The sequence below is a fragment of the Sardina pilchardus genome, chromosome 18, assembly GCF_963854185.1.
Source record: "Sardina pilchardus chromosome 18, fSarPil1.1, whole genome shotgun sequence".
NCBI classification, from domain to species: Eukaryota; Metazoa; Chordata; class Actinopteri; order Clupeiformes; family Clupeidae; genus Sardina; species Sardina pilchardus.
In genome coordinates, this window is record NC_085011.1 from 7,517,609 (window position 1) to 7,536,254 (window position 18,646).

Here is an 18,646-nt window from a genome sequence, read left to right on the forward strand (position 1 = left end):
ACACACACAGAGAGAGAGACTCACAGATGCCTATCCAGAGCTCCCTGAGGTATTTGCAGCAGAGGATTCACTTTGGCATGCTGTTTAGTCTATCTCATTCACAGGGAAAGAAATAGACGTTTTCTAACTGCTGTGAGCACCTTATAAAGGCTTACATATCAGAATGAAAAGCAGCTGTGTGGATTTCTACCTGAGCCCACGGCTACCTGCACCGGCATCACCACGCGTTTGTTAAGATGAGTTACAGTTTACAGTGTACAGAGTGGGCAAAGGTGGGTGTCTTACTTCATAAGGGTAGGAGCAGGCTTCACTCAAGAATTATTTTATTTTTAGAATGCTGACCAAATTATAAGATACAATTGAAAAACAGGAAAAACAGGCCGCACTGTGCATAAATTATTAACATATTCCACAGACGCGTTTCGGCGTTCTGCCTTCCTCAGGGTGTCTTACTTGGTCATGGTGAGAGCCAGGTTGACGGCACACTTGATCTTGTTCTGGGCCTCCAGGTGAGTCATGCCATCCGTGTGGACCCCGTCGATGGCCACGATGATGTCGCCCTGGACCAGGTTGCCCTGCGCAGCCTTGCTCCCAGGTGTGATCTGTGGATGGGACAAGGGGCACATTCAGATTTAGACTGACAGAGTCCACACAGAAAACAACAACACAACACAACATTATTCCATCGTAACATACAGGAACACAGCACAGTGCAACATCCCAGTGCAATCCAGGACAAGCGAAGTGGCCCAGGCTTGAAGTGTCACTCGGCAGGCGCGATCTCTGATTACACGGGACGTGTGAATCCGACTAAATAAAAAAAAAGGAGGCGCAGCCAAGCCGTAATTAAAAAAGAAACATGCCGTGGTGTAATCCCCAACAGCTGGACACATAACGGTAAACGTTGGCGCACCATGGCGGCAACAATTAATCCTGTTGAAACTGTGAATGGAAAACACATAACACAGCTACAGTGGGACCTCAGATACTTTCTCTTACTGGCAACATAAACGTTTACTTAATTTCTTTTGGATTCATATGGAAAAAGGCATCATGGATGAACTAATGATGAACCTGACATTCAAAAAGTTGAGCAAAAACCTAAGGCACGTCTACTCATAAACGATCCTCACCTTGACTCAAACTTATATTATTATATACTTTTATATATACTTTCAAAGAAAGGGCAGGAAACGCAAGGAGCTTGACCTCCATTTGTATTCATTAGAATAGTTCTCCCTACTGTTAAACGGTTCAGTTTCCCTGGCACCATCATCCTCTGCTGAAGTATCTTCAAGGTGACATTCTTCACCTTTCAATGCATTTTCACAATCTGTTTTTGTTTTTTTGTGTGGCACAAAAACCTGTGCATCAAGTGAGAGACAGTGCGCATAGAAAGTTGGCCTTGAGCTCGTGGCTCAAATCTTCATCTTTTAGGTCTGAGGGCTCTCTGAACTGACAAATAAAAGACAGTTAACTCTGTACTAAACTCAAAAATATTACAAAGAATCATTACCAGACACAATAAACAAGATACAATATACTATATTATATGCACTAATATGATAACTAGACATAGGCTAAAGCTAACATGTACTGTATACTCAGAAACGTTATTTAAATGTAAAATAATTGTTTTAAAGTTAAACATGTAAAGAAAGTTATAATGAGCGCATTGTGAGTAACTGAAAGAAGATAAAGGCTGTTTTTGCATTTTCTGAATTTCTTTATTTTCATTATGTTCTTGTATGATTAAATCAAATACACTGACTCAGTTGTCCAAATATCAAAACCACCTTTACCAGCAGTCATGCTCTATAGTAAGATTAGATTGTGGCATCTTCAAACCGCTAAATTGAGCAGTAATATATTGATGTGATGTGGGAGGCAGTGTTGACATTTACTCTCTAATCTGTTAAATCCGGAGGTGTGTGTGTGTGTGTGTGTGTGTGTGTGTGTGTGTGTGTGTGTGTGTGTGTGTGTGTGTGTGTGTGTGTGTGTGTATGTGTGTATGTGAATGTGTGTGTGTGTGTGTGTGGGGGGGGGGGGGGGCGGCATCAGTGGTGTATTTCAGGCCACAAACCACCACCACCCACCCTAGGACTAAACAAATCCCCTGCACTCTCTGAATGTGTGAGGCAGGCGGTGAACTGGAAAGGTAGAGTTCACTCAGCTATGCTGTGTGTGTGTGTGTGTGTGTGTGTGTGTGTGTGTGTGTGTGTGTGTGTGTGTGTGTGTGTGTGTGTGTGTGTGTGTGTGTGTGTGTGTGTGTGTGTGTGTGTGTGTGTGTGTGTGTGTGTGTGCGTGTGTGTGTTTGTGTGTGTTTGTGTGTGAGATGCCTCTGTTTCAAAGTGTCTGTAATGTGCAACCAAGACATGAACTAGACATCTACTATTCATCTTCAATTCTCCACTCAGAGCCCAGGAAACAGGCCCAGCCCACCACATGTAGATAGATAGATAGATACTTTATTGATCCCCAAGGGGAAATTCAAGAAACTCTTCTTAAAATGACTGGAAGGAAGATGATCTAAAAGAATTGAAGAGCAAGAAGGGAAAAAAAGCAATAAAGAGAAAGAAAGAAAGAAAGAAAGAAAGAAAAGAAGTCTCACAGGAGGCAGGATGTTAACAGCACCACAATAGTGCTCCATCATGCGTCTCCCTCCTGCACTCTCTCTCCTTCTCTCTCGCTCCCTCTCCCTCCTGCCCTCTCTCTCTCTCTCTCTCTCTCTCTCTCTCTCTCTCTCTCTCTCTCTCTCTCTCCCTCTCCCTCTCTCTCTCTCTCTCTCTCTCTGAGTGAATGGGGCATGGCCCCAGAGGAGTCTCACTCATCTCCTCACGCGAGTCTGAGTCTCCTGCAATGCTCTATGTGCAGCAATGCTCTGATTAACTTTTTGACAGACTCTGATAGCGTAATTCACATGGGGCGGAGAAGAAGGGCCATCAGTGCCAGAACAATCTCAAAAACAATACCTCTAGAGGTTTTATAAAACAATAACACACAGTCCAATTAAAAAGCAAAAATCAAATCAACAAAAATATTACATATAAGGTGACTACACTGACTTGAGCTTGAATTATCTAACGCAAGTCAAGCCTTACACAGCTGTTCTAAAGAAAATCATCAGTCACTAGAGCTGTAGCAAGCTTATCAGTCCATACATGCCTCTGCCTGAAACTGGGTTAACACGGTAATCTGACTCGAGTGGGGGTTGCACCGTATACGACACATATGTCACAGGCTACTTTCATTTACAGATATCTGTTGTCTGGCATCTTCCCTGAGATCTACGGCCCCAAATCCATTTTTAGCTACAGGGGCCCACATATGAGTAGGCCACTACAGAGTCCAGCGTCGGGCCAAGAGGTCACAGCACATCCCTATGGACAGAGAGAGCCTCATGTGGTATCCTTTCCATGTCACCGAGTCCGAGTCTCAGTCTACTTGTTTCTTCTTACAAGCAAAGATGGAGATATACTGTATCATTTTACGAATGCCGAGGAAGCAACACTATTCTCTGAATTTGACAGTACATCAGTACTGCAGGGAAACCAGAATACAACGTGTAAAACACAACTTTAAAAATTTTTTTAAAATGCTTTCTCAGTAGTAAATGGTTGGGTAAACTGGTATGATTCATTAATATCATTAATATAATTAATATCATTATCATTATTTGAGATGACAGACAATGAAAGATGATCATTAGCTACAGAAAACTGAACCAGGATATGACAGGCCTCTTAACTTTATGTTACAACATATGGTAATGCTGTACCAGCAGCAGCTGTATAACATGCCTATCTGCCCCAGGAGACAAGTGAATTAGAATTGTTTGTGTTTGGCTACACTCCAATGATGACATGATCAGTTAGCACAACAGGCCTTAATTCAAATGGTGGATAAAGAGCCACGTCTATTATACGTAACAGGCAAAGAAGGTTTTGCGCATGAAGTATACCTATCATGTGGTAATATTGAACTGACTCATTAACGTTAACTTAATACATTCAAAACTCATTACTCAAATTAAGGCCCCTGTGTCTCAGTATTCACAAACCCACTAAGTCTGTAAGGTGAGATTACTTTCTGGCAACACATCAGAAGCAACCTGTGCATTTATGTGTGTGTGTGTGTGTGTGTGTGTGTGTGTGTGTGTGTGAGAGTGAGTGCAGCCATACGCTACCTATTGGGATGTGTGTGTCTATCCAAAGCCACTGAATATGATTTTCACGAGCAATAAAAGAAATAAAATACCTGACAGTATTATGCTTTTTTCCACTGTCAAGCATTTATAGCTCAAGCAAATGATTAAAGCACTTGTCAAGCCACAGGCGTTTGGCTCAAACAAAAAATAGAACACTCTCTTATCGAAGAGAGAGATCTTCCAATCCAGTCTGCTACTCATTTTGTAATTCTGACTTTCTTTTTTGCTCTCCTTCCATCTTTTCCTTCTGTTTAGAGTGACAGCTGCCCTCGCTTTACGACCCCCGGCTGCTTCCAGTACCCTGGTGGAGGCATTCCTGTTTTGTGCGCCGAGTCAGACCCCCTCTCTCCAGCTCCAGGCTAAATGTCAGCCCTAATTAGCCTGCGGAGTGGCGGGTGTCTCCTGACATAACTTAAAAGGTTGCTGTAGCATGGCTAATGTCGGAGCTAGCCACATTGCCAGTGAGTCATCTCTAACGGGTAGGGTAGGAGAAGAGGAGTGGGGGCTGGAGACAACGCCTGGTGTTAACCTCTAACCTCCTTCCTAAACTGCTACAAAAAAAAAAAAAAAAAGATTTCAGAGCTCATCAGTGGCGATGGCAACATCAGCCAGCACCATCGGAGATCCCTGCAATTTCTGGTACCGTACCATATCAGGAATTTATTGACTGGCACAAAGCACATTGCAGTCGTTTTACAAGATCATTAACAAGACAGACGGGGGAAGTCTGTTCTTTTCTGAGAGAGGTGAGCCTTTGACGAGGAGACCACTCCAAAGTGGAGCAAGGCCAAGCCATCAAATAGAGAACGGTTGTGTGATTTCTGTCATCGATTTTATTTTGCTTTGACTTTTATTTTGTTTTGACTGTTACACTTGCACTACACAGCTGAAAGTGTTACGGAAAGACCGACTCAAAGCGATCATTTTATTTAACTACCATTCATTTTGCATTCAGTGCCAGCAACAATCCTCGCAGCTAGGAAAAGTCATCACATTCAAGTACACAGAGTTCAAAGAGCTTAAAAATGGCATCTGCGTTAGATATGGTTCAAATGCTCAAAGGTTTCCACTAGGACCAGGAATCACAGAATCAACTATATCATAATACAGTGATTCTGCAATACTCAACAGGCCTATATTGCAAAAGATAAACCCCTGATACATCATGAAATATGTGTAAATAAAGAAGAAGGTAAAGAACTGGAATTATTGACTGAATTTCACAACTGAATTGAAAAATAGAGTGAGCAAAATATACAAATAAATTTGACAGTGTCCCACCCCTACTTTCCACTGATATAGTATGTGCACATAATTTATTGAGTCCATATGTTACAAATATATCATCTGTATGCTGTCTCCTCTCCTCTTTATGTTGCTGATAGTGAGGAATGCCTATACTGTACGTCTCTGCCCAAAGAGATCCCAAGGCTCTAATTTAAACCCCAGCGTCTCACTATGGTTTATTATGTCAGTGAGACTCCTGTCTCATCCAAGGGCACCTACCAGGATATCGGAACAAACACTTCCTGACACAGACTCATTGAGGTGTGCCCATTTCAGAGGGGCTTAAAATATGGTGTTACACAAAGGGCATTTCAGGCTACTGCAGGATCCAAGCAGGGGTATTCAGCATCCATTGCTCAGTTTACCTTGTTGCTGAAAGGGAGAAAGGCCGTCATAATTATAGCAACACTTGTACTGATGCTATTGATGCTGATAATCTGCCCTTGGTTCTTGGAAACAAGTTTGAGTGGCGCTGAGTGAGGTGACTAATGTAAGAGCGGTTTGTTTAAACAGCTATGTGATTTATCATAGATCAACATCAAACCCACTCCTCACTCTTTTCACCCATCAATATTTTTTAACGTTCAGCCTCATTTGGCAAAAATAATAACAGCGCGGACTGGAGCAGGAAAGGAACACGGGGAAACACACAAAGGGTGGGCGAGTGTGTGTGTGTGGGGGGGGGGGGGGATTAATGGGGCTGGCACACAAAACACCTTTTAACTCTCCACCCTCAGCCCATTCCAATTGATGCCCGGCTGAATGGCTGGCTGATATGCCAGCTCCACAAGTACCCACATACAGAGAGAGAGAGGGAGAGAGAGAGGGAGAGAGAGAGAGAGAGAGAGAAAGAGGGAGAGAGGGAGAAAAACACACACATACATACACACACTCACACACACACACACAAAAGATCTGCTCTGTGTTATCAGAAAAGAACTGGGGGGAATGAAAGCACACACACACAAAGAGAGAGAGGGACAGGGAGAACGAGGGAGAGAGAGAGAGAGAGAAAGAGAGAGAGATACAAAGGGTAGGAACTGGACAGTGAGATAGAGCAAACTGATGGAAAGGCAGAGGGATATAAATAGACTAAAAGAGGCCCACCACTCAACTAGCTCTGCTCTCCCCTATTCAGATGGACTCTCCACTCCCATAATATACATTAATGTTTTGGGTGCATTTGTATCTGCTATCCCAATAAAGTGTTAAAGTGCAATTATTTTGACAGTTTTACCACTCCTCAAAGACAATTTAGCTTAGACTATAGCCCCATGTGCTGTACTGAATATGCTGCTGTGAACAGTGAACACCCAAAGGTTAACAGAAGCTACATTTTGAGTCCTCATAAACAAGATTGCTAAATTATGTAACATTTCGTCAGCTGGTCAAACACTGATTAGAGAAAGAAAACAGATGGAATGGTTTTTGCTAACAAAAAGAATCTGACACCAGATGAGCGTAACTCGACCCAACACCCAGCAGCCCCCAACACCCCATATTCACACACTATACTCCAGTCGATCCACGTCCAGGCCTCATCACAAAGGGAGGAATGCTACCGTGGTTGTGCAGGTGAAGTCAGGCACACACCTCATCAACACCTGAGCACATAATAGCAAACCGGCACAACAACACAACATAATGCTTTTCAAAACACAGCGCAAACGCAAGCAGATCCTAATATAAGGTAAGAGTACTTCATGATTGCTAGATTGCTAGAAAACTGCATGAAAACTTCTCCATGCTTTAAACTGCACTGGAAGTAGTTTTCAGAGGGTATCTGTTGGGTTAGATTAGGCTGAGGTTGGGAAGGCTGGTGTGTGTGTGTGTGTGTGTGTGGGTGTGTGTGTGTGTGTGTCTGTTGGTGGGATGTCGCACTTGCTAGTATCTATAGCCTTCACAATCTGGCCCTACACTGCTGACCTTCAGCATGCAGCTAAAAACAGCCCTGCCTGTCAGCACTCCCCAAGCGCTGGCTCCCATACCACAGGCCCAGGGGGTGGGGGTGGGGGTGGGGGTGGGCTGGGGCAACAGGGGCACTAGGAGGAGGAGGGGGGTGGGTACACAGGAATGCAGGGGTCTGCACCACCGGGGCTCAGAGACACTTTATCTGCCTACCGTTGGCTCATAACCTCACCAATGACCTGGTGTCACACTACAGTATGGACACCGACGATTCCCGCTGCTGGTGCCCCCACAGCACGGGCAGTGCCAGCTCCGGCGGCGGCGGGTTGGCATGACGTTAAGTGTGGGTACGCACACACACCCCAACTGGTTGAAAATCCAGCGAGGGCTAGCCCCTGCCTAGTGGAGTGAGTCATCCCTGGTAGTGTACGGGGAGCTAGCCCCGGGGGGGGGAGAGGCTCTGGGTGTCAGGGAGCTGTGGCTGTGAGTTAGTGCATTGCCATTTATGCGTGGGTTACCATATCAGAGCGGGTGGGGGCACGGTCGTGTCGTTTCACTGGTCTATAAGATGCTGCTTGTAAACCAAATCCAATCAGACCAGTGTGGACACACCATCATAACTCTAAATTAAAATCCCGTTTTGCAGAACAGGGATGTACAGTACAGGACTGTGTCATGCAGGGTTCGATTCATTTTTACAACCGACAACACGCAGGGACGCAGATGTGAATATGCTGTTGTTCAGCAGACAGTCTGTCCTCCACACTGCTTCAATACAAAATGTCTTACTTCATTCATTTAATCAGTTTCTTTCTTTATTTGTTTGTCTCCTTAGTTGCTCATTCCTGGAATTTTTCATCGTTTTCTTTTCTTCTTCTTTTTTTTTTTTTGATGTTTTGCTTGGCTTAAAAAAAAGTACAAATTCTGAGAACATGCCAGAGGGACAGCTTCTAAGTTGTCCAAACGGATGGACTGAACCATTAGGGCTGACAAGCAGTGAGGCCGTCACATCCACTGCTGGTCTGGTAATATTTTAAGACACATGTAGCAGTCAGCCAGTTCAGGACACAGCCCACGCCAAAGCCTGAGGAGAGAGAGAGAGAAAGAGAGAGAGAGAGAGAGAGAGAGAGAGAGAGAGAGCACTCAGTGCTCTGATGGCCCCAGTGCGATGCCGGTTTTTCTCAGTAAACTCCCAAGAAAGTTCCAGCGCCTTTCACCTCCGGTCCCAGCCACCTGGTAGTGTGCGAACACAGCAAATGGACTGACCACTACAGCACACCACACTGGAGACCAGAGGTGGAGGTATGCGTGCGTGTGTGTGTGTGTGTGTGTGTGTGTGTGTGTGTGTGTGTGTGTGTGTGTGTGTGTGTGTGTGTGTGTGTATGTATGTAAGTGTGTGTGTGTGTGTGTGTGTGTGTGTGTGTGTGTGTGTGTGTGTGTGTGTGTGTGTGTTGTGGTAGTGGTGAGGGGGGGGGACACTTTTGGTGTGCTCGCCAGCACCGAATGACCACTGTGACAAGAAACCCTAACTGAGCCAGAATGGATGGATGCTGTTGACGATCGACGCCTCGGTAAGAAGACACGCAAAGTCTGAGAAAATAATCAGGCAGGCTGCCCTCCAAGATGCATTTCAGTGGCACAACACCGACCCCGAAGCATTCAGTCAGAGGGGTGTCCTTAATGCAATGCAACCAGATTGAGAGGCCCCCGTAAAACGATGCTGACCCCTCTCCCCCCTTTTTCACCTTTAAATTCCACCAGATTTAGACTGTGTATTTTGACAATGTCTTTATATAACATCGCATTACTTAACTATCAAAACATCTTGAAAGTGTCTTCATGTGACATCATGAAGGAAATACAAGCACCAGATGAAGAGGCATGATAGGTGTGGATAATGAGTGTCATTCCAAATTGGGACTCAAACATCCCTAATTTGCATCAAAATGTCTGTAATTCGGCATGTGATCAGTAATTATTTTAGTTATTATGTACTCATTTTAATTGACTTGATAAACAGAATGGGCTTTTCTGCACAGTAGGTTCACAATTTCACTATAATTGGCCTGTTTGGCCAATAATTCCCCACCTATCCAAGAAAAATACATACAGTACATAGCACACTCAAGATTGCTTAAATAACTTCAATGAGTTACATTGGCCCCTTAGAAAAACAGTGCTACTACAATTTATCTTTGAACAACATCTTTTCAAAACATACTTTGATTGTTCATGGTGCTGATACACCATTAACAAAAAAATCATTGATATCGCATAGGCTTAGGCTATAGCAGTTCATTGGCTACAAGCCAAATACGGTTAGGTTACGGTTTGTCTATGATGTGATCGTATTTTCTAAACACTGAGCAAATTTTGTTTTTTATCCTGAAACTAGCAAAGTGTTTGACCCCCACTTCCCACCCTCACATCCAGGGCTGTTCTCATCCCAGTTCACAGAAAAGTATTTTTACTTTTTCCATCGTCTGCTCCCCAGTGTTATAACTACCCAACAAGTCTGTGTGGCGTCCTTCTCTTTCCCTCCCCCATCTGTTTCAGTTGCACTGCCTTTCAGCATAAATCCTCCCACAGAGGTAGTTTCAATCTGTACAATAGATGGATTTTTAATGAATAGACCTATATGCAGTAATAAATCATTTATTGATTTCAAAGATGGGTTAACATGGTGGCTTGTGGGTATACTGTACAACAACACAAAGATTCCACAAAACCCTCAGACAAGCTGACGTCTGAGTTGAGTTAGCCAAAAGCCACCCTGCGCATGAGGCCTTCTGATGTTAAGGAGTCCGTGACAGATCAATTGATATGCAAATTAAAATCAAATTGCACGGCTTCCCGTTCCAGGTAGGCAGATAGGCATCTTTACTTTGAAGAATTTTGTGAAATCTAGAAGGGGAGGATTTCTACCTATAACAACTGTTCCAGTCACTCTGATCCAAGCACATTAGGGCAGATCACCACGGCTAACGGGAGGAATAGCCGGATTTAGCCACACTGAATGAGGGAGATGAGACAGATTGCCACCCTACACAACAACACTGAATGAATTATTCTCTGGTTCTGGTCTAGCCCATTGGCTAACTGTGTGAGCATAGCTGGAGATGTGGATAAGATTGAAACTCTCTCTCTTTCTTTGTCTTTCTTCCTTTCTTTCTTTCTTTCTTTCTTTCTTCATCCCTCCCTCTCTCTCTCTCTCTTTCTCTATCTTTAGGCTAATTAAGCCATGTAACTCATCTACTCATCTGGTGAGCACATCTGCTGCAAGTGCCCTCAAGTGGCATCAGAATAAGATAACTACTGTTTTTAATTAGCCAGAGTGACCGAGTCAGCGGGAAGCCATTCATGTCCCTCTAATTGAGGCTATCAGAGAGTCTATGAAATAATGACAGAACAGAGGCCAACTCAGTGATAAAGTATCTCGCCTTACAAAGGTAATTCTATCGGCTCTGAGCTGTCCATAAAAGACAGCTGTCTGATGCCTTACTTCCACAGTGTGCCAATTTCCAACGCTGCTTCAAAAGCTCATAATTACTTGTGTGCACACTAAAACAGACACACACACAGACACACACAGACACACAGACACACAGACACACACACACACACACACACACACACACACACACACACACACGCACACAAACACACACACACACCCCCCACACACACACACACACATTATTCTCCCTCTGTTCCACTTGGTCCACTACAAAAATACTCCACGTCTACACGCTTCCCAAACAATCACCGTTAGCGTGAGGTATTTTTAGCCTCCAGCACCACCATGGCAGCACCAGCACCAGCAGCAGCAGCAGCAGCAGAGGCACCCGACGCCCAGGAGTAGCGGCAGCAGCAGGGGCCACCTGTCAGGCCTCTGAGTGACTGGGCCTTCTGCTCGCCCGCCCGCCCGCCGCTCGGCCGGAAAGGGAGATGGCCTCCACCCCTGCCACCCCACAGCACCCCCCGCCCCCCCCCCCCCCCCCCCCCCAGCCCAGGGGCTAGGCCTGCAGCCAGACAGGGTGCACAGCTCAGGGACGTAAATTCTGACCGTCACCGCACAAATTTAAACACTGGCCTCACACACCGCTCCACACCATAGCAGTTCTGTCTAAATCCCCTCTACTGTATGGGAACTAGCTTACAGTTCTACAAGACCTAGAGTGTACTGCCTTCAACACAAACCAAAAATACCTTTTTGTATATACATGTTATTACATTTGTACACTCAACACCCAGCTACAGAAACAGAAACAGCTACACTTTGTTATTCTACACTGTTACGTTACTGCTACATACGATGGAAGCACTCTATCAAATATAATTACAACAACACTGACATAACCATATGATAACAAGACAACAAACACAATTGTTGTTTAAAAGCAACCTTGAAAAAGGCCAACTGGCCGAAACATTGGTGTCAATACATTTGGGATTGAGACTGAGTGTGCGGCAACATAATATTTTTCTATAAGTTACGTCCCGTGCCAGCACTTCAAAAGGGTGTGCATTTTCATTTTTTCTTATTTAAAAGCAAAAACAAAACATCCTCAAATTCTGCCATAGATTGTCTTCCTCATTTTTGGAACATTGGATAGTGAGGTCATTATGGAAAGGATCTGATCCGCTACAAGAACAGTGGCGCAGCGGCGAATTAGGAAACAGTGCCATTATATCTCTGGTGCTATGACTAAGCTGTCTCCATGATGTAAAACAATCACAGTGTCCGCATTTCCAGCTGCGGAGGACCCCGTTAAAAGTCCTCTGACATCATCACAGGGAGAGCCTGGCCAGGAAAAGAGCATGCATTTGTTCCTGACCGCAAGGTACGCGTGGACTGGTGACAGAATGGCACTCTGTCATAGTACGACAGCGCCCATCTAACTGCCACCGCTTGACACTGCAGGTCCTTTTTTTAAATGCAGCTATTTTTTTGGAACACAGGTTCCATTAAACACCTCTACAATAACTGGGAGGAGAACCGACTGACCATATCATTGTCCATTGCACATGATCATATGGACGTGCACGCATTCCCAAAGCAAAGAGCCCAGATATCAAAGACCATCAACAGGGTCAACATATATGGACACCTATTCCAGATGCCAGCAAGCATATCACCTACAGTGAAACATCACAGTGAACGCCATCAAAAATTCATACAGCCTCACACCACTTAACCCTATCTACTCCCCCCCCCCCACACACACACAGAGAGAGAGAGAGAGAGAGAGAGAGAAAGAGAGAGAGAGAGAGAGGCAGTGCTGTACTCTGAAACATATCTCCAGCCTCTTCCATTCATTTTACTTCTGAGAATTCAGCGACATCTATAGCCACATTGACATGTCTCCACCACAACACCTCTTCAGAAGGACATCCACACTATTGCATTGTGATAACAAACTACAAATTCCGCTCGGGTCACACTTAGGAAGCCAAATTAAGACAACAAAGACAGGGTCTGTGTCCTTCATGTGATCTCTGTTCATGGGGGGCTGTTAACTACAAAATTAAGTTTGGTACTTATCAAGTTTAACTGACATATTAGTATAATATAAAATTACCATGTATTATCACAATTGAGTGGTAATTACAAAAGTATGTATTATTTATAATTATAACATGAGGATATCCTTTCACTTTGGTCAATGTTGTGAGACAGGCCGTGCTGTGAGAACACTGAGGAGGTCTGATGTCCAAATTGAGAAAAAATGCATGTCCCCTACCCTAATCAAGAGACACTGGAACATGTTTTAAATGAAACTGGATACAACCAGAAGAAACCTGAATCATACACTTCATAACTTTCCTGCAGAAACCACACGTGTCCAATAATAGCCAAACATTTATATTATCTCCAATTATATCTTGAGCCAGTCTAAAGGTTCATAAAACCTGAGCATTCAAATTGAGCCTGGAGTCACACGAAACTGAACCACAGCAAATGCTAGGCTAATTCTGTACCGCACCAGAGTCAGCTGAAGCACTCCCGGCCCATATAAATATACCGCTGCATATTAAGTGGAAACTTTGTTAAACCCTTAGTCGATTTTGTGAAAGACGCCACAAATATGTGGAGATACTACACAGGCCTTGTAATCAGAGCTGCAATCTTTTTCCTATGGGGAAACTCCTCCCCTCCCTTTATGTTTGTCCCCCTCAACCCATTCACCCTCAATCCGCCAGTTATGTCATCAACACTACAATGGCTCCAATGGGGCAAATTATAAGGGTTTAATCAATACTTATCAAAGCCCAGTGTCTTCAGCCATGACTCACAGTGCCATTTTTAGAAAGGCCTTCAAATCAATTCCCCCCTGGCTCGCCAGCGCACCAGCAGTCCCCTCACTCTCTCTCTCTCTCTCTCTCTCTCTCTCTCTCTCTCTCTCTCTCTCTCTCTCTCATTCAAACAGTCAGGGGCCTCACAGATCTCTCAGAATTGTCATAATAACACGAGGAGTCTTCTCTGCTTGGGCACGCACACCAGACGAGAACCAGCAAGCTCGTGCTGTGCCGAACAGTGTATGTGTGTGTGTGTGTGTGTGTGTGTGTGTGTGTGGGTGGGTGGGGGCCCTGCCGGGCTCTTACCCTGGAGATGGTCAGGGGCATGTTGAAGTCCTTTCCTCCCTGTAGACGGAATCCCCAAGGTGCCGGTCCATTGAGGGTGATAGTGTAGGTGCTCATTTTCCTTCAAAAAAACGTTCTTGCTTTGGATGGACTTTGATTCTTCCTCCAAACAGTTGGAAAAATGGAGGTTAGGATGTGTAACAGGCACCAGGTAGCCTCTGTAAGTAGAGAAGAAAAAAAAAAACGTTACAAAAAAAGAAAAAGAAAAGTGAGACAAAAAAAGACAGCGAGGAGGGAAAAAGTCAGCAAGTCCCAAACAGCTCAACAGAATGGACAGCAAGCCAAGTTCACACCAACAGAGCAGCAAATAATCAAATCATGCTCACACCCTTTTTTTCAGCTAAGCCAGAACTACGAAAGACAGCGAGACAGACAGAAAAGAGCAAAAGGAGGAGAGGTCTTGCCTGCTCAGATGAGCCGAAGTGACAGGCTAAGAATAGCTAACCCATGCAAGAAAGTGATAGTACAGGGGCATTGTGGGAGGGTGGGGGTGGTGGTGGGGGGGGGGGGGGGGGGGAGTGGGGAGCGGGGGGTGCCATATATGGCATGCAAGGGGACACCTAGAATGGCAGGCTTCCTGTGATTCACAGTGCTAATATAGCCTCTTCCCAGGCCGGCTGATTTTTCTAGACTGTACCCGTAGCTGTACCCGGCTGTCAGAGGGTCCCACACTAACATCGGCTCCCCTCTGGCCGTGCGGAGAGCAACGGGAAACGACAAATGAACACTCATCTATCAAGGCGTGAAGTTGACATTACAGCAGGCTCACACATTCCGTCCCCCCCCCCCCCCCCCCCCCCCCCCCACTGTTATGCACTGCAAAGCAAGCTTACGACACCGAGACGAGATCACACGAATACGGTCTGCTCTCCTCACAGTGCTTTTTACAACTTTCTGCCAGTAAAGATATATAAAGAACCAAACCATCAAAATCAATCAAACATACACAAACACACACACACACGCAGAACCAGACCTTGTGTAGGACCAGAGGGGCTGGAGATCTATAGGCTCAGTCCTCCTGCCTAACCCCTTCAGCCACACAACTGCTGACGGGGAGGATTGCTGTGCGAATCCTGCGGTAACTCCATAAACTAGCGGCTCTTTTCAGGCCAGCACCTGCCAGCATGAATCACAACCCACATCACTGCATCGCCACCAGCACCTAAATCACGGGGCCAAGCGGGGCTAATGATGACCAATGCCTCGTGAGACAATCTACTAGTGAAGTTGTTACTGTTAATAACTTGTCAAGCAGCCTGCTGCTGCTGCTGGCAATGTGCGGCGGCTGTGCTTTCTGCGATTCGGCTTTAGCAGAAAAACAGGCCGTGCTGCAGCAGAGTCGTACAGTAAGGCTGTCTCAGAGTGAGAGAGCATCGCTAAAATAGTCCCCCGGCCAGAGTGAGGAAGACATCCATGCGGTATTCGCCTGAGGGGGGTGGGGGTGTGGTTGTGGTGTGGTGTGGTGTGGTGCGGTGGGGGTGGCGTCTGAGATTAAACAGAAGCCTGTCGGGACCCTGCGACGTGGGGCAGAGGGGTCAGGCGGCTCTGCAAAAGGGCCCAGATCGCAGCCCAACCGCCTCATGGCCCTCTGATAAGACCGGCACTTGTGGCATGAGAGTCACGCCGGGGGTACGGGAGGCAAGATAATCATGAAAGGCCGACCGGTCCGGCGCAGTCCAGCACCAGGCCAAATTTGGCAGACGCCATCCGCCTACCCGAGCTGATCCATGTGATGCTTTTTACGGCACTTTGTTGCTGGCGTAGAGAATTTGTTGAGAGCACTGATTATACGAAGCTGAAGTTGAGTGATATTTAGCAGACATTGTCCGAAGACACACCATCAGTCGGTGAGGTTATCGCTGCACCACCATGCCCATTATAGCTGATGCTTACATATAAATGAAATATAATTCAGCAGTATCACTGCTCATGCATATCAGTTGCATAAATCTGACAAGTGGTGGTAAATATGTACATGTATCAGGAACATGTTGTTACTACAGTTAAAACATGAAGATAAGTATTATCGTTCTACTTAAAGATATCAGCAATGCAATTTCTGGTATGTGCTGCATGTGGATTGGAAAGTATTCTCCGCACGCTTGAATGAAAGAGTGCTATCTCCCAAATCACCCGAGGCTTCCTACTGACACATGGATGATGCAGCCGCTCTGAGAAGTGAGCTCAGACGCGGTGATCTCTGCTGAGTGAGGGCAGCAGTCAGGTGTTGTGATGCTCATTCATGACCTTATGACAGATCGAGGGGGACGGTCCAGCTGTGGATCTCTGCATGTACCCGTGCGTGTGTGCGTGTGTGTGTGTGCGTGTGTGTGTGTGTGTGTGTGTGTGTGTGTGTGTGTGTGTGTGTGTGCGTGTGTGTGTGTGCTGGAATAAGTTGGATAAAGTGAATATAAGGTCACTCTCTCTCACACACACACACACACACACACACACTTTCGTTTCGTCACATCACAGATCTCTCTCTCTCTCTCTCTCTCTCTCTCCCTTACACACACACACACACACACACACACACACACACACACACACACACACACAAACACACACACATACACAGTTCTTGCCAGATTGATCCAAAGGCCAGGACAAACACAGCATAGGGGGTGGGTTTACAGTAATCCAAGCGCTGAGTGCATGGCATCTCTACATCATTTGCCTCAGACTGAGAGATCTAGAACTTGCTAGAAGGAGACTCTCACTTTGGCACTCCTGATCATAAACTTCCCCCATTGGCAGCACTATTAGAGGCTTCACATTTCATATGGGAACATGTTTGGTTCCCGTATCAATTTAGCGGAAGCTATAAAAGTTACAAAAGCCCAACCATAACATAAAGCCTGAAAACCTCTTAAAGACACAAAAACGTAACACATAATGTGGCATGGATACAAAAAAAATATCAAATGTCACGATGGAAATTATTCCAAAATGTCAAGCCAGTGTCTCGAAATGCCCAGAGACCTTATTCAACATCCGGTTTCTATTCGTACTCCTTAGTTGCCATGCTGATGGAGGGGTGATCTTTGGAGACCCTCCACTCTCCGCCCTCCTGGGATTCTCCAGGACACCACCATCTCCATAACCCCCATCTTCAGGACAGTCTATCCGACCCCAGAGCCACGCAGAATCTCAGAGCTCACTTCTAAAGGCAAGCACCTGTTAGCAGTCAATTTACTGCAGCTCACACAGCAACCCACACAGCAGGAGTTTGAATGAGTTCAAGACACAGGGAGCACAGTTCCATGGCATCATCGCCGGCCTACTGTAGGCATCTATCTGCCATGAAAAGAATAGCCAGTTGGGGGTTGGCCCAGGTCTTTACTGACACTGGCCAGAGAACGCACCACAGGACATTTCTCGAGGGAACAGTGTTTAAAAAGGCAAAGTAGAGAGGCTCATGTGACCAGACGAACCACCCTGCCCGCTTCACTTTAGGCCCATACAGGGGTTCATGCCAGTCTGGTGCAAGCAGTGGATTTAGAACAAACTGTCTATCTATGTGCATCACACACTTCCATCCAATCATGATGACAGGCCTACACTGGTTGTGTAGGCTAGTCATGGGATAATGATCATACCTACTACTGTCTACATGTTATTATTAAATGCAAATATATGCATGTGAGGTGATAATAGCATACAGACCACATGTGTAACGGTTGGCAGCATAATTTGATCAAAAGAGGAATTCCGGAATGTGTAGAGTTACAATCAGCAGTGTTAACAGCGGCACCTCTCAAACTTAAAAGCATAGTTCCTTACTGTTAAATAGGCTACACAGTACATTTTACGAAGAGCCTTGATGTGCTTGAACTTCCTCTCCTAGGCTATATGACAGGTGTGAAGCCGGCTAACTAACTTACGATGCCCATCGTGACAAGCCCTTCTGACTGTAGGAAAAGTTTACCGAATCTGAACAAACAGAAAAACAACCTAAACGGATCAACAAAACGAAATCCCAAGCAGTATCCCATCAAACAAAACAAAACAGGAATTAGGAATATCAGGGAGGATTAAAGTTCTCGCACGCAACAGCGCGGAGCAGGTGCACTTTTTCAGCGGTTGCGTCTTTTACGATGGATGTTCTGCTTGTAAAACATGCACTAGAACTGTTGCATCCAAACCAGCCCAAATCTAACTGGAACAGACTAAAACTATGAAAAGTTTGGGTTTAACGTACATTTCATGGCGAGTGATCCCGCGGACGGCCGTAGGCTACTACCTGCCGTAGTGGCGGATCCTCTCTCCCTTGGCTTTCCTCTTGCGTGGAACCGTGTCACACAGGCCGGCTTGATCCGATCCCTAGGACCCTGTTCGACGTCACCTCGAACAAGCACGGAGGGGGGTCAGTGGGGGATTTTCATTAAGGTGGACTTATTAAAGCTACAGTCGTCCTTTAAGATCACTGTGGCGCCCAAGAAAAATATTGAGAATGGAACGGAAAAGACGTTAAAAGTTAGAGGAGATATATTTCCCTTGTGTTATCAGCGCCACACATGGCTCCAATATCCCTTCTATATGCACATGAATGAGTGACAGTCGGTAACTGTATAGGTGTGTGTGTGTGTGTGTGTG

General features: G+C 45.4%; 1 protein-coding gene across 1 annotated transcript in view; it reads right to left on the reverse strand.

Moving 5' to 3' along the window:
- The window catches only part of ldb3a (LIM domain binding 3a), a 48,921-nt gene extending 30,554 nt beyond the window's left edge, over positions 1-18,367 (reverse strand). The window contains exons 1-3 of the mRNA XM_062520348.1: positions 18,252-18,367; positions 14,009-14,205; positions 454-602 (exon numbers count right to left, since the gene is read on the reverse strand). Coding sequence (XP_062376332.1) covers positions 454-602; positions 14,009-14,104 — 245 coding nt within the window. The 5' untranslated portion in view covers positions 14,105-14,205; positions 18,252-18,367. The remainder of the gene's footprint in view (positions 1-453; positions 603-14,008; positions 14,206-18,251) is intronic.
- Between the last annotated feature and the right edge of the window lie 279 nt (positions 18,368-18,646).